The sequence below is a fragment of the Gastrolobium bilobum genome, unplaced genomic scaffold, assembly GCF_033153095.1.
Source record: "Gastrolobium bilobum isolate Gb01-03AN ecotype WA unplaced genomic scaffold, APGP_CSIRO_Gbil_v1 utg16022, whole genome shotgun sequence".
NCBI lineage: Eukaryota > Viridiplantae > Streptophyta > Magnoliopsida > Fabales > Fabaceae > Gastrolobium > Gastrolobium bilobum.
The window spans coordinates 138,877-162,452 of record NW_026896072.1 but is presented as its reverse complement, the minus strand read 5'-3'; the positions used below and the strand labels follow the sequence as shown (position 1 = coordinate 162,452).

Sequence of the window (23,576 nt, the reverse complement as noted above, 5' to 3'; positions counted from 1 at the left end):
CTGGTGTTGGGCATGTTGCCTTATTTGAGTGAGCATGGGGATTGTCCATGACACTTTCTGTTAGTACTTTTAGTTTGGAGTTGTATAAACTGTTAGATGGTCCGGTCTACGTTGTTGTAGTTCCGTGACTAGAGCCACACTTATATTATCTATGTTATGAGGTATTTCAGTTAGCTGTTTTATTGCAATTACATACAGGCGATGTTTTATTAATTGATTATTAAGCAAGTTGGTAATGTTAATGGCATCATAATTGAAAAGAAAAAGTAATTCCGCATTTTAATTAAGCGCAGCTTAATACGATATTATGATAACATTACCGGATATATACGGGGTGTTACATTTATGGTATCAGAGCAATGGTTCGAGGGAAATGCATGTATGTATTGCAATTGCTAGGTTGTTTGGTTGTGTCTGTCTTTGTGTTTACTCCGTCGAATTTTATTATGATGATGTATATGTGATCACATTGCGTGGGCCTGATCAACTCATAATTTGTGTAACTTGTGCAGAGTCATGGTAAGGTCCGGGAGAACACGAGAGACTTCTGAGGATCAATCTGATCCTATCCTGACTGCATTGGCCGAGATGCAGGCGGCTAGGTTAGCCGATCAGGAGGCCGCTAGAGTGGCCAACGCGGCAATGATGGAAGCTGTTCGCGAGGCGAACCGGATAGCTGCAGCTGAGGTTCGTGAAGTGAACCGGAGGACCACTGAGGAAGTCCTCGAGGCGAACAGGATGGCGAACATGACGATAATGAGAGTCATGTTGGAGGAGATGAGAGCTGGTCCTGCTATTGGCCAGGCTCCACCACCACCGCCACCGCCTCCACCTAGTGTTCAGGAGGAGAGCCATAGTCACATCGGCAGTGCTACTCATGCCGCTGAGACGGGGGAGCCCCTTGTCAGGATTGCTGAGGATCGTGATGTGATCGATCGCCGGCTGAATGCTTTGAGGATGCATAAGCCACCTGTGTTTGAGAGGTCTTTGGATCCTATTGCTGCTGCGAGATGGCTAGAGTCGCTGGACAAGATTTTTCGGGTCATGCAGTGTACAGACCCACATAAGCTGATGTTCTCGACCTACATGCTGGAGGGCGATGCCCATGAGTGGTGGACGCACACCTCTCGTGCTTTTGAGAGGCAGGGCCGTGTCATGACGTGGCCATTCTTTGAGGAGTGCTTTATGGGCCGATATTTTCCCTATGATGCGCAGGAGAGGAAGCAGGGAGAGTTTGATCGTTTGGTACAGGGCTCGATGTCTGTTGATGAGTACCTAGCTAAGTTTAATGAGCTAGTGAAGTTTGCACACTTCCGGATGGTTCCTCCTACTCCGTTATTTCTGGCAGCTAAGTTCTGCAGGGGACTTAGTGAGGTGATTGCTGAGCATCTTGCTAGTGCTGCTTCGAGGGACTTTGGTACACTGGTTCAGCAGTGTAAGGACATCGAGGATGTTTGTGTGGCAAGCAAGGCCAAGAGGGCCAAGGTTGAGGAGAGAAAGGGAACAGGTGGTTCCACTCCTGCTCCTACTTCTTGGAAGGACATGAGGTTTACTGATAAGGGCAAGGGAAAGCAGCTAGCGACTAGGCAGGCGCCTGGTCAGTTCAAGAGAGCTGTTTCACATCAGGGGAGTTCTGCTAGGCCTCCTACCACTCTAAGATGTTCGGGATGTGGGAAAGAGCATGTGGGACGCTGTGCTACGGGGCAGTTGTTGTGCTTCAAGTGTGGCAAGGAGGGCCACTTCTCTAGAGATTGTCCGTCGTCGACGGCGAGAGCTGCAGCTGTTCAGGCAGTTTCTTTGCAGATGGTTCCAATGGCATCTTCTTCGGCACCTGCAGTGCCACCTTCTATTGGGAGAGTGTATACACTAGATAGGCAGCAGTCGGACCGCGCTCCGAACCTTGTTAGAGGTACTATGTCTATTGGTGATTCTTTTGTGGATGCTATCTTTGATTCCGGGGCTACTCATTCGTTTGTTGCTACCCCGATTGCTTTGGGGCTTGAGTTGCCCAGTGTTGTGCTTTCTCCACCGTTGCGGGTGACTACCGCCACCGTAGAGATTGGTGATTCTACCACTGTACATCGCGATGTAGCGTTTCAGTGGGATGGCCTTGAGTTCTCGGTAGATCTGATAGGGTTGCCGATGGCCAACCTTGAGATTATTCTGGGCATGGATTGGTTGTCTAGAAACTGTGCATTAATTGATTGTTGTGCAAAGCGAGTGGTGATGTCTCCGTGTGATTCCACAGCTAGTTCCTCGCCATACATTTCACTGCTGCAGGCCAGGAGAGCGCTGCGAGCAGGGGCATTGGGTTATGTCATGTTGGGTGATTTGGTGAGTGGGACACAGGAGGATATCACTGGAATTCCTGTGGTGGGGGAGTTCCTTGAGGTGTTTCCTGAGGAGATTCCTGAGTTTCCGCCACAGCGGGAGATAGAGTTCTCCATTGACTTGTTGCCCGGTGTGGGGCCGATTTCTTTAGCTCCTTATCGGATGTCGCCACCAGAGTTGGCTGAGCTTAAGTAGCATATTGAGGATCTTTCGGCGAAAGATTTCATTAGACCGAGTGTGTCTCCTTGGGGAGCACCGGTTATCTTTGTGAAGAAGAAGGACGGGACAATGCGATTGTGCATCGACTTCTTGCAGTTGAACAAGGTGACAATCAAGAACAAGTATCCCCTTCCTCGGATTGATGATCTGTTGGATCAGCTCAGGGGTGCCTGTGTGTATTCCAAGATTGATCTCCGGTCCGGATACCATCAGATTCGGGGGAAGCCGGAGGATGTCCCGAAGACCGCGTTTCGTTCGAGATACGGTCATTTTGAGTATTTGGTGATTCCATTTGGACTCACAAATGCGCCGGTAGTGTTCATGGATTACATGAACAGGATTTTCCAGCCGTATCTGGATCAGTTTGTGATTGTCTTCATTGATGATATTCTGATCTACTCCAAGACTGAGGAGGAGCATGCAGAGCATCTGAGGATAGTTCTGCAAGTGCTGAAGGAGAAAAAGCTTTATGCTAAACCTTCTAAGTGTGAGTTTTGGCTCAAATCAGTAAAGTTTCTGGAGCATGTGATTTCAGCAGATGGAGTTGCAGTGGATCCCAACAAGATTGAGGCCGTGTTGGATTGGGAGAGGCCCAAGACAGCTACGGAGGTGATGAGCTTCTTAGGTTTGGTCGGTTACTATCGGAGGTTCATCAAGGGTTTTTCCACGATGGTTCTCCCTTTGACTCGCCTTACCCGAAAGGAGACTCCATTTGTGTGGACTCACGAGTGTGAGGCGTGCTTTCAGGAGTTGAAGGAGAGATTGACTTCTTCACCTGTGTTGATCCTTCCTGATCCTGAGGAGCAGTTTGAGCTTTACTGTGATGCTTCTGGAAAGGGGCTGGGTTGTGTGCTGATGCAGTCTGGTAGAGCTGTTGCTTTTGCTTCGAGGCAGTTGAAGCCTCATGAGGAGAACTACCCTACTCATGATTTGGAGTTGGCTGCGATTGTGTTTGCTTTCAAGATTTGGAGGCATTACCTGTTTGGCTTGAGGTTTGTGGTGTTCAGTGACCACAAGAGTTTGAAGTACCTGTTCGACCAGAAGGAGTTGAACATGAGGCAGAGGAGATGGATGGAGTTCATAAAGGACTACGACTTTGAGCTAAGGTATCATCCTGGCAAGGCCAATGTGGTAGCTGATGCTTTGAGTCGGAAATTCAGTATTTCATCCAGTTTGCTACTTGGTAACTTCGATGTGGTTGAGAAGTTTCGCCACTTGGCAGTGACCGCTCCGTGTGCAAGCGTACTTCTCGGGTTGGAAGCATCTGATGTTGTGAATGAGCTGCTAGAAAAGATTAAAGAGGCACAAGTTCAGAGAGAGTGTCTGGATTATGTGAAGAACCAAGACGGTGTGTCTTGGAATGATGATGGATTGCTTTTATTCCAGCGGAGGATTGTGGTTCCTCGAGGTCCGTTGACAGAAGAGGTTATGGCAGAAGGCCATAAGGGTCAGTTTTCTATCCACCCTGGTGCTACTAAGATGTATCAAGACTTGAAGAAGAACTTCTGGTGGCCGGGCATGAAGAAAGATGTTGCTATCTTTGTGTCCAAGTGTTTGGTTTGCCAGAAGGTGAAGATTGAACACCAGAAGTCGTCTGGTAAGCTTCAGCCTCTTGAGATTCCGGAGTGGAAATGGGAGAGCATTTCCATGGACTTCGTTGTGGGTTTGCCGAAGACTCAGGTTGGCTGTGACTCGATACGGGTCATTGTGGACAGACTAACGAAGTCTGCCCATTTTCTTCCAGTGAAGGTGAGCTTCACTACAGAGCAGTTGGCCAAACTGTATGTTCGCGAGATTGTGAGGCTTCACGGGGTTCCCGTGAGTATCATCAGTGATAGGGACCCGAAGTTCACATCTTGGTTCTGGGAGACGCTGCAGGGAGCTTTTGGTACACAGTTGAGATTGAGTACCGCCTATCACCCTCAGACTGATGGACAGACTGAGCGAACTATCCAGACCTTGGAGGACATGTTGCGGGCTTGCACATTAGAGCAGGGCTCGGCATGGGATAGGTACCTTCCATTGGTAGAGTTTTCTTATAACAACAGTTTCCATGCTAGCCTGGACATGGCACCCTACGAGGCGCCCTACGGTAGGAGGTGTCGTACACCTACCTGCTGGTCGGAGGTTGGGGATCGTGAGTTGTTTGGCTTAGACTTTGTCCAAGATACCACCCTGTAGATCCAGATGATCAGGGAAAAGCTGAAGCAGGCGCAGAATCGTCAAAAGAGCTACTACGATGTCAAGCATCGACCACTGGAGTTCAGTGAGGGTGAGCACGTGTTTGTGAGACTTTCACCTGTCACCGGTGTTGGACGGGCACTCAGAGTGAGGAAGCTGAGCCCGCGGTTTATTGGGCCATACAAGATTCTTGGTAGAGTAGGACATGTTGTCTACCAGCTTGCCTTGCCTCCGAACCTGGCCAACATCCACGACGTGTTTCACGTGTCTCAGCTTCGGAGGTACATAGCAGATCCTTCGCACGTGGTGCAACCGAATGATGTGGAAGTTCGGGAGAAATTAAAGACTCCCGTCAGACCACTAAAGATTCTCGATCGTGGCGAGAAGTACCCCGAGTTTCGACCAGGTATGTTTCTGATTTTGAGGTCAAAATCCTAAAAAGGTGGGGTGAATGTAAGAACCCGCACCGTTAATTAAGGTATTTAATTAATTAATTATGCGAAATTAGGAAATGATTCCATAATTGACCCTAATAATTATTATGAGGCTTTAATAATTATAGTAAGTGAGTAATAATGCTGAAAGTCATTTTTCGGAAGAAAAGTGCAGATACCGGTTCTGCTAGTCGGTATAAATGCGTAACGAAAAAGTATCCCGGAAAATTATAATAAGTGCATGTTAATTACTAGAATAATATGTAGGACTTGTAAAACGAGTTTCAAGTCCAGATAATGAGAACTGGTGCTAGACACCGGTACTGGCTTGGAAAAGCGCGTACCGGAAAGGTGCTCAGAAAATTACGAAAAAATATGATAATTCTTAGAAAAATGACTATTTTCAGAATCCAAAATTTGAGATTTAAATGCTAAGCGTAGCAATTAAAGATAATACTGTGTGTTTAAGTGTCTTTGGCTATAAATACCCATTTTTAAGGGCACATAGCCCTAGAAAACAGAATTCCAGCGTGAGTTGTTGGTGGAGGCTGACCAGAATAGTGCTCCATTGCTCTTCCCTTCATTTCTTGGCCAAGTTATCATCTTTGATGCTTGTTCCTTCTTTCTAAACACTTAGTGAGGGTGAGAGCTAGTTTTGGGACTGCTTTGTTGGTCTCTTTCTGAGTGTTGGTGGCTGTGTTGAGCTTGTGAGGGGGCTGAGTTAGTAGGTTGGAGTGTAGAGGTTTTTTTCTTGGTTGTTGAAGCTCCAAGTGGTCATCTTTGGGAAGAAAGGAACTACCTTGTTGTGCATTTTCGTGCACTCTTCCAAGTCAGAGCTTGGGAGCTGGTTGTGAGCTCCAAGAGCACCTCCAACCTCTGTTTTGAGCTTTGGTGAGTTGTACCTACCTTAGGCTTGTGTTTTAATGGATTAAAGGTGTGATATTTGCATGTTTAAAGGATTAATCAAGTAACCAACTGGGGTGTGGACCTTAATCAGTATAAAGATGCATGCTTTAACGTAAGTAAGTGTAAAAATGGAACCTTTGAAGGATATCTTCACGAAATGCATTTTCTGCATTCTGTCGTGAAATATCCGGATATGTGCCCGATGAATATCCGGATATGTGATATCCGGATATGGGTTTTGAGTATCCGGATAATAGATATCCGAATATGGGATTTGGGATATCCGGATATTGCATATCCGGATATGTCCAGTGTTATATCCGGATATTGCATATCCGGATATGGTCCCGAGGAATATCCGGATATTCTGGGATTTCGTAGAACAGTAGTTGTGTTGTGTGTACAGTAGGCTATTGGGGGTTTGTGGACCCTAGATTGATGAAGTTGAACTTCTGTAATTAATGAACTAAGTCAGAATCAAGTGATTAAGGACTTATGACTTGGTATGGAGCCTTAAGACGTTAAACGTAAGGAGAGGCGTTGTCTTTAAGTTATATGCTTGTGTTGCATTATTATTGATATAGTATTGGTCCATAACAGATTGTGAATCTGCTGTGTTTGGACTTTGAGCTGTGGACTCTTGGCTTTTGGAGTTAGCTTGCAAGGTAAGCTTTCGTGTCCTTAGTTTAGCCATGTTGTGGTTCCACCATGTCCCGTGGGGGTATGGTTTATGCATGCTGTGTACATGCTTTTGGATATTTGAAATGTTGATTGAACTTTACATGTAATGGCTTTTAATATGCATGTGTTGTTTCATCTTGACGGGAAGCCTGAGTATGTAGCGCCATACAAGACGGTGTACCGGGGTGAATGCAAGTGGTACTTGCACGGTGTGTAGGTGATAGACGTATACCTGCACTGTCTCTGGCCAGTAGATTAGTATTGACACACATGGCATGATTATCTGCTGCATTGCATTGTTTTAGAAATGATAAATGATAAATTGCTTTTGAACTTATATTGCACATGTAAGTGAGCTTGGGGTGGAAGATCCTTGAGGACTCACTGACTTACTGAGATTTCTAGATTAGAGATCTTACCCCGCTTTTGGGGAATGCTTATTTCAGGATCAGGTAGTATGGGTACTGATGCCTCAGGCGGCAGGAGGCCGGAGCTTAGCTGATTATGTTGTTTCTGCTTATATGTTAGCATGACTAGATTTGGATGCTGTTTATGTTTCCGCTATTTATGATATGTTGTTGTTGAGACTGATGTTGGGCATGTTGCCTTATTTGAGTGAGCATGGGGATTGTCCATGACACTTTCTGTTAGTACTTTTAGTTTGGAGTTGTATAAACTGTTAGATGGTCCGGTCTACGTTGTTGTAGTTCCGTGACTAGAGCCACACTTATATTATCTATGTTATGAGGTATTTCAGTTAGCTGTTTTATTGCAATTACATACAGGCGATGTTTTATTAATTGATTATTAAGCAAGTTGGTAATGTTAATAGCATCATAATTGAAAAGAAAAAGTAATTCCGCATCTTAATTAAGCGCAACTTAATACGATATTATGATAACATTACCGGATATATACGGGGTGTTACAAAAAGAATGTTACTGAATATTTCACAGAATTGAAGACTTTGTGTGATGAACTGGACAACCTCAAGCCGCTTCCAATGTGCAAGTGTAATGTTCATTGTTCGTGTGGAGGATATGCAAAAATGAGAGAATATCGTGAACGTGATCACATGATTCGATTCCTCAAAGGTTTAAACGACCAATACTCACAAGTAAGGTCTCAGATTATGTTAATTGATCCATTACCCGATGTAACTAGAGCTTTTGCTATGATTGTTCAACAAGAAAGACAATTTCAAGGAGAAATTCGTATCTCAAATCCTACGAATTCTCAAGTGTTTGCTGTTATTCATGGACGTGGTTCGTTTTCTGGACCTGGTGGACGTAGTTCATTTTCTGGATCTAGAGGAAGAGGTCGTAGTCCAAGTGGCTTTTATAATGGACGTGGTCCATCTTCCAATGACTATAGTGGACGAGGCACAATAAACAAATTGTGCACACATTGTGGACGGTCAAACCATACAGTGGACACTTGCTTCCATATCCACGGATTTCCACCAGGATTCAGGCCTAGGAGTGATATCAATCACAGTACCAACAGTGTAGCTCAAGACACCCGAAGTGATCAATCTGGAAATTCATTCTCCAATGACCAGTATCAGCAATTGCTGAATCTCTTAGAAAGGAACAAGGTTGTTCCTAATTCACATGCCACAAATTTCACACAAGTTTCGAATATGAATACAAATGTTATGCAGCAATCTGACCCCATACAGCAACCGGGTATTTTAGATGTGCATTGGATATTGGATACGGGGGCGACTGATCATGTCACATATATCAAATCTCATTTACTGAATCTGCAGAAAATTGAACTTGTTAGAATTGGCCTACCTAATGGAGACTTTGCTTTAGCAACATATTCTGGAAATGCGCATTTGACCTCAAAGCTTGTCTTATATAATGTCCTTTATGTTCCAAACTTTAGAGTCAATTTGATATCAGTCACAAAACTTTTAAATACCATCCCTTGTACCTTACATTTTGTGGTTCAATGTGTCATATACAGGAGGTTCATACCCAGGTGAGGATTGGTATAGCTGAACAAAGAGATGGATTATATGTGATAAGCACAAGAGCAGCAGGAGTTGATTTCAAGACAAGCTCCGAGAATAATTGTAGTAGTATGAACAGTTGTACTTCGAATAAGAGTAATTCCAGCCTATGGCACCAAAGGCTAGGACATATATTTGATAATGTGATGAAAGAGATGTCTTCTAGATTTCCTTTTATTCCCTTTACAAGTGTAAGTCCATGTGATGCATGTCATCTTGCAAAACAAAGACAATTGCCATTTTGTTCCAGTGAGACACAATCTTCATGGATTTTTCAATTAATACATGTAGACATTTGGGGCCCTTATTCTGTAACTTCTATTGAAGGTCATAGATACTTTCTTACACTTGTTGATGACTTGTCAAGATATACTTGGATTATCTTAATGAAGTCTAAGAATGAGACTAGGACACATTTGCAACACTTTGTTGCATATGTTGAGAATCAGTTTCACACTCATATTGGCACGATAAGAAGTGATAATGGATGTGAATTTTTAATGTCTGCATTCTATTTGCAAAAGGGAATAATACATCAACGTAGTTGTGTGGAATGTCCTCAACAAAATGGAAGAGTTGAGAGAAAACACCAACATATACTCAATGTGGCTCGTGCTCTACTATTTCAATCCAAGGTTCTTATCGCATTATGGAACTATGCAATCACTCATGCTGTTCATTTGATAAACCGAACTTGTACCCCACTCCTAAACCAGAAAACACCCTATGAAATGCTGCATAACACACCCCCTCCCTTAGCACACCTCAAGGTGTTTGGTTGTTTGGCTTATGCTACAACCTTACAAAACCATCGACTCAAATTTCCCCTAGGGCCAGAAAAGCTGTTTATCTTGGACACAAAGCTGGTATAAAAGAAAGTTTGCTTTATGATATTAGTTCTAGAGATATTTTTCTGTCCAGGAATGTTTTATACTATGAACAACACTTTCCATTCCATGACCTCTCTACTTCCACCAGCCCCAATGACATCTCCTCTTCTATCCAGAACCCACCACATGACTTTGACAACTACCTTCCACCTTTCTTAAGTTCTCAACAATTATCTCAAAATTCAGAACATTCCACTGCTATACCATCATGGTCCACATCCTTACCTGATTCTATCCAATCACCCGAACCTATTTCTGAACCTATTTCACCCTTATCTCCATTACATGCAACTTCTGATACTATAGTGCCACAGCTTCGCAGATCCACAAGACTTAGAGCTCCTCCAAAATATTTGGATCAATATCACTATAATCCCTCAAGCTCTCAGCATATCAATACTTGCCAAGGTATGTCCTTCACTAAACCTCCTAAGTTTCCCATGTCCAATGTTCTGTCATATAATAATTGTTCCCCCTCCTACACACGTTTCTGTTTAAATATATCTTCTCATATAGAATCACACACATACACTCAAGCTGCTAAATCTGAAGCTTGGTGCAAGGCCATGCAATCTGAAATTCATGCTTTGGATCACAATAATACTTGGAAGTTGGTAGATTTGCCTAAAGATAAACAACCCATTGGCTGGAAATAGGTTTATAAAATTAAGCATAACTCAGATGGCTCAGTTGAACAATACAAGGCACGTCTTGTTGCCAAGGGCTTTACTCAAATAGAAGGTGTGGATTTCTTTGATACCTTCAGTCCTGTTGCCAAGCTTGATTCTGTTCGAATTCTACTTGCCATAGCTGCTGCCAAAGGTTGGTTCTTACATCAATTGGATGTTAACAACGCCTTCCTACATGGTGATCTTCATGAAGAGGTATATATGTTACCACCTCCTGGTCTTCATCTTGAGAAACCTGGTCAAGTATGTAAACTACAAAAATCCAACTATGGGCTACGTCAGGCTAGTAGGCAGTGGCATGCCAAGCTTTCTTCTTTTCTCACTGGTCTTGGTTATAAGCAGGCCCAAGCTGATCATTCCGTCTTTTCTCTCAGGCATCATGATTCCTTTACTATTCTCTTAATCTATGTAGATGATATTGTTCTTTGTGGGAATGACATGGGTGAAATTGATTGTGTCAAACAGCTTCTTGATGACAGATTTAAGATCAAAAATCTTGGGCAACTTAGATATTTCCTAGGATTTGAAGTTTCTCGTTCCTCTAAAGGAATCATACTCAACCAAAGGAAATATGCTCTTGAGCTTATTTCTGATGTTGGGCTTACTGTTGGAAAACCGGTTTCATCTCCAATGGAAGCTAATCTAAAACTTTCACGTGACAAAGGAGTTCCTTTATCAGATCCTTCTCCATATCGCCGACTGATTGGTAAACTTTTGTATTTGACTAACACAAGACCTGATATCTGTTTTGCTGTACATCATTTGAGTCAGTATGTTTCTCAACCAACTGACCTTCATCATGCTGCTGCAAAACGTATTTTGCGTTATTTGAAAAGTTCCCCTGGTTGTGGATTATATTTTCCAGCACAGAATGATCTTCGGGTTCAGGCTTTTGCTGACTCTGATTGGGCAACTTGTCTTGACACAAGGAAATCTACCTCCGGATTTTGTATTTTTCTAGGATCTGCTCTTGTATGCTGGCATTCGAAGAAACAGACAACAGTCAGCCGTTCTTCTTCAGAGGCTGAATATAGAGCCCTTGCAAGTCTCTCTTGCGAGCTCCAATGGATCCAATTTTTGTTCCAGGACCTGCTTCTTCCTTGGCTATGTCCTGCTTCTGTTTATTGTGACAGCCGTTCCGCTATTTATCTTGCTCATAATCCCACATTTCATCAACGCTCTAAGCATATTGAGATAGATTGCCATGTTACTCGTGGCAAAATTCAATATGGGTTGCTTCATCTACTTCCCATTACATCAGCTGCCCAACTAGTTGATATGTTTACTAAGCCACTGTCTTCAACCAGTTTTCAACAGGCAATGAACAAGCTGGGGATGCATGACATACATCATCCAGCTTGTGGAGGGGTATTGGAGAATAAGAAGGAAATTTCCACGTCAGCACAGAAGTAACTGCATCTGTTAGCTAGTTAGGAAATTCTGTTTTTCCTTTTTCTTTCGGTTCATGATGGACCTTTTATATCTTCTTTGTATATAAGGAGATTGTAAAACTTAGAATGAGATAGATGTAACTTTTCACTATTCATGAAATATATGAGGTATTCCATTAGAAGGAAATCACTTCTGCAGTGACAACAGAAGTGATTTTCCCATATATATTTGTCAAGAATTGATCTAACCTGAGCTACATACCCTATAACTTGGTACTACTGCAAGATTAAACAGCATGGATCAGAAAAAAGGAAAAAACTATATATAATATTACAAATAAAAAGGTGACCAAAAGAAGGCTCAAACACTGCTATCTTCACCCAACTTAAAAGATCAAATCGCTTGAATTGCAGTGTTCTTGCCATTGTCTATATATCAAAACCTCCAACTGGAGTCTTTGCATGAAATGCTGACTGCCTTGAGGGCTCTCCTAACAATTTTAAGAAAAGTGGAGAAGGCACTCTCTCACGTACCTGTGTTTCACCAACTCTCAGCTGAGACATTCCCACGAGTTCATCAACATTGAAAGGTTCCTTGAGAATGACCGGGATTGGCTTGAAGACCTGATGATGCAATGTTTCAGCTCCATTAACTTCTTCAAAGGAAGCTGCATTTGATGGACATATGGAAAATGGGAGAGGTAAATAAGTTGGGAAGAATTCTGGAGGCACTGGTGTCACTCCATTTGATCCAATGATAGTTTCATTGGGCTCTTCCACATTTTCTTGAGAAGAAGTTTCCATGGGTTCAAATTCTGACATGAGAGAGAGAGAGAGAGATTTAATGAAGGCTGTGATTCTACTTTACTAGGCTGTGCCTTCTCAGAAGGTGGCAATAGTATTTGTTCTTCTGGCACTGAAGGTGGATCTGAAGCCTAATATATAATCAAATAAAGTTAACAGCAGAAAAAAAAAGGACACGGGAAAAACATTACGCTACTCATGAACCATAACTCATAATCAATGGCCAGCTAAAAATTACAATGGTTCCATTTGCATTCATTAAGATATATAGGTTTCTACAAATGTGTCATATAGAGACACTGAGGTCTGTTTAAAGCAAGAACCAATATCATGCAACATTGCAACCTAACAAAAAATTCAAGGTGAAAATTGAGTTGAGAGCGGAGGTAAAAGGCTTGAAAGAAGTGAAGTCATTAAATTAAATTGCTCTTTTTTCGGTACCAATTAAATTGCACCGTTTGAAGGCATCGAGAGCGGAGGTAAAAGGATTGAATGAGCGAAGCTTGACGACCTTCCCAGAGCAAAGGGTATAAACAAACCTGTTCAAATGCGAAACGGATTTCCAAACTGCTTGGCTCTACATAAACCGAAACACCATTTCGGTATTCTCTTGATTGCCGTAGCCGAGGAAGAGAGAAAGGGTGTGGGGGGCAACGGGAGAGAGAAAGGGGTAAAATGGTTAGTTTAAACCCAAAGATCTATACAGTTATATGATATTGTAATCTAATCTAAGGACATGGAAGCACTGTTTTAACATCTCACCCCGTACTGGTTAACTCAGGTCAACCCTGAACCATCTCCTCTGAAGGTTGAGGTCACAAGTTGGATCTTATATGCATATAGATCCCTTCAACTTCTAAAACCCGACCGGGTTTCAGTGACTCCGGGATCAAAGATCACTGCATGTTTTTTTTTAAAAAAAATATTTCATAAAACAACCTCATTTTATTAAAAAAATTAAATAAAAATGTTTACAAACCTAAATCTAATCGTTCTCTTCTCCCAGCGACCTAGACGTCTTCAATCTTCACCTCGCTGCCGAAAATCTTCTATAAAAAGTAAGAATTTTACCCTTTAAAATGAAATCCTTACGGTCGTCGATGGAAAACAAAAACACATTCTTACTTCCTTTGAATTTTCCTTTATTAGGGACCTTCTCAAAAAAGGCAGAACCAGGACAGCGTAGTGACCCCATTAGAATATGAATTTTGTACTTTAGTATCTTGATACTTTAATTAGGTTGTGTAATATTGACTTGTGATTGTAATTGGTGAATTATGTTAAGTATATTTTGAATCTTTGATGATTGGTGGTTTGTTTTTTAATGTTTTCATATAGGATATATATTTATATTTTTTTAATATATAAAACCGGGTCAGCGTAGTGACCTTGGGACCCTTGACCTCAGCCGAGTCGATGGCCGGGCCGGGTTTTTAAATACTGCATTGAAGAAGTAGACAAAAGATATGTTATTCTGCCTATCCTTAATTTGCTCACTTCTGCCTACCCCTCTCAACATCGTTAGATTATAATCTCATCTAACAGTGAAGATTTGCGGGATAAAATAAACACTTTTATCCATTTCTTTCTCCTCACTCCCTCCCACCCTTTCTTTCTCCTCTCACCCCTTTCGACGACCATCATCTTCGTCAAACCTACCATCACTTTTGGAATTTTATAAAGGATAGAGTCAAAAATTCAAAATTTAAAAGGTGTTTCTGGTTCGGCAACAATGATCTTTCCCTTGTCCCATCATAATTGATAGTTTGATACTATTACAAATTTTGTCGGAGTTTGCTAATTAATCATATATGTCGAATTCACATTATTTTTTAATTGTGGATCTTCGGCTAATTCGTTGATTTCATCCTCATGTGATTTTGTCGAGTCACTTGCATTCGTACTCAGTTAGTTGTTGAAGTGCCATTGAAGAGAGAGAAAGCTAGGGATTTGGTATTCGAATAATTGTCATACTATTGGCATCTTGGTCATCAACTACGTCCAATAGAACTATTTTTACCAAAGTCATAACAAATAGATGTGAACAAAAAATCAATTCAAACTCACAAGGGATTTCGATCATATGTGTTTCTTTGTCTTCGTCGATAGAGAGAAAGGGTAGGAGGCAATTAGGAGAAGGAAGGGGTAAAATAATTTATTGTATCCTGCAAATCTCTACCGTTGGATGAGATTATAAACTAACGATATTGAGAGGAGTAGGCAAATTAAGAGTAGGCATAATAACTTATCTCATGTTAATATGATAAAAGTAAGTTCTTGATAAAAAAGATAAAAAGTTTTTATTAATATGCTGTCTTAACTTTGGAACAATATCCATCCAAAAATCCTTAGCTCGCATGAAACGCCTAGAAACGTATACTTGGTTTTAAAATTTCACTCATCTTGAAAATTTTATATATGTATCCAAAAAAATAAAAATTATATATGTGTGTTTTTATAAATATTCATAAAATTTAGTAAAGTTTTATATAATTAATATCTATAAAAATAATCATAAAATTTATATTTGACTCAAGTGAAATTTTAAGATAAAAAATTTATGAAAAATTATGTTTTTATGTTAGATGAGATTCATCTTTCATATTATACTCAAATAAAAAGACGTGCCTTTGTATTATTTTTAAATTGATGGATCTCATTTTATTTGTCTCATAATATAAGAAATTTTTTTTTATTACATGAGAGAGAGAAGTAAAACTCAAAAAATTATTTATAGATTTTACTAAAATGATCTGCCGTCTATTAGACATAATTATTTATAAGTGAGCCATTACGCATGCAACTCTACCGTATCATTAAGTACTAGAATTGCATGTGAAGTCAAACGTATCATTGGAACAAAGGAAATGGTAGCGTGGCATTTCCTCAAACAGCTAACCTTCACTCTTGGCTCTCCTTCACCCATCGCCACTACCCTCTCTCGCTGCTTCATACGCTCGTCCCCTTCCGCTCTCACATCATTTTCCTTTCCTTCCAATCATATCAAACTTAGTTACCCATGGCTTCTTCCCCATATCCATATCAATGTTCATGTTGCAAGTGCTAATGCAAAGTTTTCCACTTCTTCTTCTGCCCCTCTAGCAGACAAGTCCCAGGCTGCACATGTACCTGTACCTGCACATGCTCCTTATCTTTAGGTTCTGGTTCATTGTCCTAAAGATTCTGCTGTAAGCTTCTTCTTTTTTTCTTTTTTTTTTCTTTTTTTATTTCGGCCTTTCCTTGTTCTTTTCTCTTTTTACATTGTAATGCTGCATTTTCCTTGTTCAAGATAGTAACTGGGTAAGTTCGTAAGCTAAAAAAGTTCAGAACTTTAAGTCACCCATATCCTGAAATTGGTATCTGATGCCAGAACTAACGATTTAGCCTAGCTTGATGGTGCATAAAGAAACCTGAACAAGTGGTTTTCTTAAAATGGGTTTAGACTAATATTTGTGACATTGGTGTTCTCGCGTGTGTTTTGTTGTGATTCTTGAAACGGTAAAATGGACCAGCTTATAAATTGTTCATGATGGTTTGCCACATATTAAACAGCCACCGAACTGGTAAAGGGGTTTATTCTTTAGGTTTAGGTTGAAAAAGAATCCAACCAAACTGAAATGTGAATGAATAATGTTGTTGGGACTTGTGAGCTAGATTGCATTGTTAAAGTAACTGAAGTATGTGATTTGTGTGGAAGGAAGTGTCAGCTAGACTCCAAAAATACATTTAGCTTGATTTTGAACCATATTATGGTATAAAATCTTTGTTATGCTACCTAAATGTTTGACTGTCCTTCCTCTTTGTGCTGACAAGGATGTGCTTGCAGAAGCTCTTCTATGCTTCGGTGCTAGTTCTGTTAGCGTGGATCAAGATGGTTTCGGACAAAATACTGATGAGGTAGACTGTTGCCGATTTTCTTTTTACAGTTTATTTTTTATTTTAATTTTTCTTATAACTGTTGTTGTGTGCTTTTGTTTATCAATTTTTTTTTTATTTTTAAACTTAATGCTATGTTTGATTATGATCAAGGTTTTTCTATTAGAAAATTAATTGAATCTTTAGGAAAGAATGATGGCAATTAATAAAATGAGGAAAGGATTCCATATAATCCTGTTTTCCAAAGCACATGAATTTTGTTTAGCCTTTCTAGCTAATTTTTTCTTGGTTGTGTAACTATAGAAGAATATCACAAGTGACAAAATCTTTCAGAGCTGAAGTTGTATACTCATCTTCATTGATAAATTCCATTTTGTTGAGAAAGAGATAGAGAATCTTTCCATCTATTCACACTTGCAAAGCATTCCAACTAACTTTCCCTTGCCATTTGGTTTAACAGCTCCTAATTTTGGTATGCATGAATAGTGCACAGAAAAGGGATGCAGGAAGAGAGAAAGAGAAGGGAAAATATGAAAAACATGTTAATGAACTTTCCTTTGGCAGTTATCCACATGATTCAATTAATAAAGAAAAATCTGTAGGGGAGGGCACAATGAAAATGAACAAAACCTTCAGCTACTAACTCAATTCAAATACTATTTTTATCCTCAGCCCAAGGTAGAGAATACTTATTTTGAAGCATAACCCCCGAGAGTAAAATATATAGCCCTCAAAACTGGTCCTTAAAAAAGACAGGTAAATTTTTAATACTGTTATGTCATCCCTGGTGATGTGGGACAAATAGAAAGAAGAATTTACCCACACCAAAAAAAATAAAACAAAAATATAAAAAGAGAGTACGTAGGTGAGGTAAACAAAACCCAATTGATCATTCTGAATGGTCTAATTCTAAATATGTAAGTTCAAAATACAGGATAACCTCCTTCTACAGAAAACCATAATAGTCATAATTTTACTAGGGTAAGAACCCCCCAACTTAAGGCCATGTGCAACTTATTCAATACAATTCCTTATTTATTTTAAAACTACCCTAATTGAACTTAATCCCCAAGTTATATGCATCTTGTCTCAAACTATATTCTTTATGCAATTTGTTTGACTTTTTCTTTGATAAACATTACTTGAATTAAATGTTGGGATTGGTGTGAATTCTAAAAGAATAATATTTTCTGCAGATTTGCATTAGTTCCATCTTTCCTGAAGATGAGGATATAACTTTGAGCATTTCGCATGCAGCTGATTCTATTGGTTTGAAGGAGATACCAAGATATGAAGTTAAAAGTAACGAGGAAGACTGGATGAAGAGAGCTCGGGTCAATTTGCTTTGCTTCTTTTGTTCATCCTCTTTTTTTTCATTGTTTGTTCTCTTGTTAAAACTTAGTTGAGGAAAAGTAATAGAACAAAACTTAATGGAGTGAGAAATAAACCGACATACATTTTTGTCTTAGGACAAAGTGGATGACCAATTATTCCTTTTCTCCAAATGGCCTTTTTAATCCTTTATTTCCTAAATTTATTTATTCATTTATTATGTGTTTATTTATTTATTTATTTTTATTTTACCTCAATGTTTTCTTGCTTTTAATTTGGGTTCATCAACCGCCGACCTCAACTAGTTTGGGACAAAGGTGATGTTGATGTTTGTTCTCTTGTTATGTTACTTAGGACATTGAATCTAATGCATGTGCAAACTCGCTAAAAAATGAAGTACTTCTTTGTTGCATCAAATCCACTTTTCCCTCGCAATCTAGTCTCTGTTCTACAATATAACTAGTAAAGTTTGTAAATGTGTTTGTCTATTATTTGCTCTGAAAGAATGGGGCAGAAATTTCTTTCTGCATCTTCTTTGGTGTTTTTCTCAAATCATTTTTTGTAATGATGGGGCACAAGTGAAAATAATAGGAGTGTTCCTGTGTGAACCAGAAATTGATTTTGCATGTAAAGCTGTAATCTGTGATAAGTAAAGGAACCATTGATAAAATAGACTTATCGCTAACTACTAATTGTTTGATTTTTATCTCGCACTGGCAGTTTACTGTCTTCTATCCTTTAACATTTTCATATAGGGGGCATGCTGTTAAATGGGAAATCATTCATATTGCTGAAAATCATTGATTCTAGAATTTGTTATTGAAATTAAACTTATCAAATTCATCTATCTATGCTTACAGGAATCATTCCATCCTGTTGAAGTTACTAAAGGCCTGTGGGTGGTGCCCGAGTGGAGTACTCCACCTGTATGACTATCGTAAACTTTCTTTATATATGATGTGTCGCTAACTTCTTGTGGTTGCTGATCATGCATGAGAACTCTATTTTTTTATTTGGGCAACTTCTGTAAATATCAATGTAACTATGTTGCATTTTGGCCCTCTTCAATTTGAATATTAAGTCTGAAAACCATTAAGGAATTTTCTGCTGATCAATCCTGAATTTTATACAGGATGTTCAAGCAACAAATATAATTCTCGATCCTGGACTAGCCTTTGGAACTGGGGAGCATGCCAGTACCAAACTCTGTCTTTTACTCTTACATGGTTGTATAAAAGGAGGAGAATACGTGCTGGACTATGGCACGGGCACTGGAATTCTTGCAATTGCAGCACTTAAGGTATTCAATTGATGGTCAGCATACTGTGAAATTGAACTAAAATGAAAAAAACTGTTGAAGAACCAGCTTACTGAGGACCACTTTAATGGTCTTTAGTCCATTGCATTTCTATTCTTCATAAGCTGGACTGGTTGCAGTCCTAAACTATAGTTTTCTTCCTTCACTTGGCTTATCTTGTCTTCTTGATTGTTGCTTCTCTGTAAAAGCCTAATTGCATGAAGAAGTCTAACATATTGCCAGTTTCATGTTTTTTCTGTTATTTTGTAGTATCATCAGCATCATAAAATGTTTTGGTTGTTCATTTGATTAGAAACTTCTGTATAGATAGATACTTGCATGTTCAACTAGATATATCATTCATTTATTAAAAATGTAAAAAACATCATGCAATTTTTTGCTGCTAGATATGTACATCTAGTTATCCACAAATAAGGGTGGTAAACGAACCAAGGGCCTTTCAGGGGCCTTTGACTCAGCTCGTGAAGGCCCCGGTCTTATATGTCTAAAATTGGTTGTTGGAACCAGACTTGGACTTATATAAAAACTCGTTTAATAAAAAGGCAACAGGCTCCAATTCAAAAATCCAACCTTAGAGCCTCTCAGGCTGGCCTAGTATACTAATTTTTATTTTATATTTTTTATACTACTCATAATAGGCCTCTCTCTCTCCTCAACCCATTTTATTGGTTATACAAACTTTTTGAATGATTTTGTTGTATAGTATGCTGTTTGGATATACAATAATTTATGAATCTTTGTGGAATTATTGGTGTTGTTGATTTTATGTTTTGTTTGGATAAATTTTTGTTGTCTTATTCTTTTTTTAACAAGCTAAACCAGGCTTTTATTTTTTTTGTAAATAAGTCAGGCCACATGCTGATAATTATACTCATAACAGGTAACAGGCTAGGCCAGGCTGACACATTTAAACATAGGCTTAGCCTTTTAAGACCAAAGCCCGGTCCGACTCGGCCCGTTAACACCCGTATCCACAAATTTTGAATAGGCAAATATGTTTTGATCTGATTGCCATTATAATTATTATTATTATTTTTATAATAAAACACCATATTTTTCTCTTGAACTTTTTGATACTTTGTCATCATAATGAGCACTTCTTTTTTGTCCAATAATTTCATGTTAGTATTTTTGTTGTTTTTCTGTTCCAGTTTTAGAAAAACTGCCTAAATCTGTCTTTAGCTGACTCTTCAATTCCAATTTGTACATCCTCTTACACTATCAGTTTGGTGCTGCCTTTGCTGTTGGAGTTGATGTAGATTCACAAGCAATTGCATCAGCATCTCAAAATGCTGCCCTGAACAATATTGGACCAGACAAAATGCAACTGCATCTGATTGCTAGCAAAACCTCTTTATCCTCCGGGGATGACCAGAGAGAAAACACCTGTGAGATACAAACTGTTACTGACCAGGATAAGTACGACGTGGTCATTGCAAATATACTCTTAAATCCTTTATTAGATCTTGCTGATGAAATTATCTCTTGTGCAAAGCCTGGAGCAGTTATTGGTCTCTCTGGTGTATTATCTGAGCAGGTAATTTAACTAATGTGTATTATAGAATTTCTTATTCAAAATGCATCCTTCTCTTGGTTGGCCCTTGGGATATGTAGTTTGGTGGAACTGCTTGTCAATTCTATGATGTGGTCGTGTTCATTGCCGTTGTGTTTTATGCAGGTCCAGTACATCATGAAAAGATATTCACCATTCTTAGAAGGCATACAAGTTTCCAAAATGGATGACTGGGCCTGCGTGAGTGGCAGAAAAAGTAGGAATTTGAATGTCTGCTGACTCATTTATATTAAGTGATCATTTTGGAGGTTTGGTATTCCCAGCCAACTTCTGAATGCAGCTTCATGCCACCTAGTATATTTTATGCAATATTTTTATTTTTATTTTTCGATCGGTTTATTGATTACTCGACTTGTCTGGTCGAGCAGGTAGAATCACAATGGCGACAAAGTTTTTCTTACCAAATTTTTAATACAATTGCGTACTCAAGATTTAAACTCATCAATTGATCAATGTATTTTGTGGTTTTATGCAATATCTTACGCAAGATATATTCTATCCGGCTAGTTGCAACTGACATGCACTTTCGAATGGTCATTGCGATTTTTTGGTGGTTGTATTTTATTTGCCAAGCAGTAAATTAGAGTGGAACTATTGTAAGAACAGAAGTTTGTTACCAAGAGCTCAACACAAAAAGAGGCAGAGGTAGGCCGAAGCTTACTTGGGAAAAAGTAGTAAAACAAGATTTAATGGAGTGAGATATAGATTGGCGGACAGTATGTCTTAGAACGGAATGGAGAAAAGCTATAAGTATGGTGGAGGGTTAGACCCGCTGGTATTCCTATGTTCCAGATGGTCCCTTTTTAGTCCTTTTCCCCTTCATTTCCCCCACTTCTTCTTGTCCTTTTCTTTTTTACTTTTATTTATTTATATATACATATATTGTTATTTTATTTTATCTTATTTTATATTTTTATTTTATTTTTTTATTTTTATTTATTTATTTTTGGCTTTTTTACTTTTTTACTTTTATTTTTTTTTATTTTTTATTTATTTTTTTTTTAACTTTTTTTCAACCGTTTTGTATATTTCATGTGGGTTCATCTACCACCGATCCCAATTAATTTGGGATAAAGGTGTTGTTGATGTTGATGTTGATGTATTATAGACTAATTAGGAGATTGTAGGTATCATTTTGAAGATTGTTATTTTCTTTTCAAATTTTAAGGCAATTACACACTCATAGCAAACTAGATCAGGTAACAGTAACTCCAAATTCGAAGTAGCGCATAACAAAGAAAACATACGATGGAAATTGCACAATCATGGCAGATTAGATCATGATCACCTAAAATGAAATTATGAAAAAAATATCTAATAGAATTGATACACTTTCATGAGTCTATCTACAGATAAATCTACAAATATCTTGTCATGAGAAGTTGCTGACAATCTTGCACATGCGTTTACTCTCTCCATGTGCCAAGCAATTTGAACATAAAGATATTTTTTTATTCTCACCAAGGGAATGGCTAAAGGATTATAGCTTAAAGGCATGTTTAGTGTACAATATAGGATAAAGCTTGACAGTATAAGACCTGATAGTTATGTTGTACTGACACGCGATACGGGATATGACACGACACGATACGCCTACACGTTAATTATAAAAAATATTAGATTTCGACACGTTAGGACATATTTTGATATTAAATAATATTTTTAATATATATATATATATATATATATATATATATATATATATATATATAGTTTATATTTAATACATATAGCAGCTCATAATAAGTTATATAACTAATTAAATATTTAAATTTCGTAACATAAATATAAAGCAAAAATAAATTTTCATGCCTTGTTAATTTTTCATGTCAAATTTCATAACATAAAATATTTGATTTATAAATTAATTTTTTATATTTAGTTAAAAAGATAAAATAAAATAAAATTTGGATTTGTATGAATGTTGACCAGGTGTCGGAAAATGTTGACTAAGTGTCGGATTCATGTTAAAACGTGTCGAAAAAATTGACTGTGTGTCGAAAAATGTTGATCGCGTGTCGGAACATTGACCGCATACCCTAAAATATTGACCACGTGTTGCACGCATGTCGAAGCGTGTCAGAAGGTGTCCGTGTTCGACACTTTTTTTCAAATGAATGTGTCTGTGCTTCTAAGCCTGATAGTATAAGGTTTGATTTTATAAGATCTAATTAAATTTTAATACAAATCAGCGTTTGGCATGATATTGTATAAGATAACATCATCTAGTATTTGTACTAAAAAATATCATCTAGTATTTGGTAATGACTGTATAATACTATATAAGATAAAAATAAATATTTTTGACAAAAATACCTTTTAATAAAGAATTTATGTAATTCTTTCAAATATGTCATATGATATTAATTTTTATAGAAATCTATTGATTAGTATATCCAAAAATATATATTGGTTTTTATAAAAATAAAAATCTCCAATATTTTAAAAATTAATATATGGAAACCATGAAATTAACTATAGAATTTAATTACATCATCAAAATCAAGCTTTGACCTAACCTTGGTCAATTACCAAACTAATCCTGACTTTTTCCGTAATGACATCTATGACCCCACATATACTTTATACTTATATCAGGGTCTTATTAGACTTGTCTGGCTGGCATGAACTGTAATCTTAATTTATTTATCATGTCATTTACATGATTTACCATTTAACGTTTCCTTGAATACATGTTTAATTCACTTAAACACTTAGTTAATTCACTAGTTGTTATAATAAGCCTTCAGTTTAGGAGTTTTCTCCTTCTTTGTTTGTTCCACCATGGTCCGGTATGGCTAATGGTTCATATGTATGTATGTTTGGTTATGTTAGATATTTGGTATCTGTGCATACATGTGCATTCATATAAACAAGTATGTAAATGATGTGATTGAAATTGTATAATATCAAGTTATCAAGTGGGAAGTA

The 23,576-nt window shown here is 38.4% G+C and overlaps 2 protein-coding genes across 2 annotated transcripts; one reads left to right on the top strand and one right to left on the bottom strand.

Annotated features, from left to right (window-relative positions):
* Nucleotides 1–12,171: 12,171 nt before the first annotated feature.
* LOC133297655 (transcription factor MYBS3-like) lies at nt 12,172–12,546 on the bottom strand. Its single transcript, XM_061496824.1, has one exon. The coding sequence runs from the start codon at nt 12,544–12,546 to the stop codon at nt 12,172–12,174; it is 375 nt and encodes a 124-aa protein (XP_061352808.1).
* A 2,867-nt stretch (nt 12,547–15,413) lies between these two features.
* On the top strand, nt 15,414–21,026 carry LOC133297654 (uncharacterized). The gene is given in 7 exon segments (XM_061496823.1): nt 15,414–15,734; nt 16,360–16,443; nt 17,619–17,756; nt 18,615–18,680; nt 18,887–19,054; nt 20,298–20,609; nt 20,751–21,026. Coding segments are annotated over 7 exon segments (1,203 nt in total). The 3' UTR covers nt 20,865–21,026.
* Nucleotides 21,027–23,576: the final 2,550 nt, after the last annotated feature.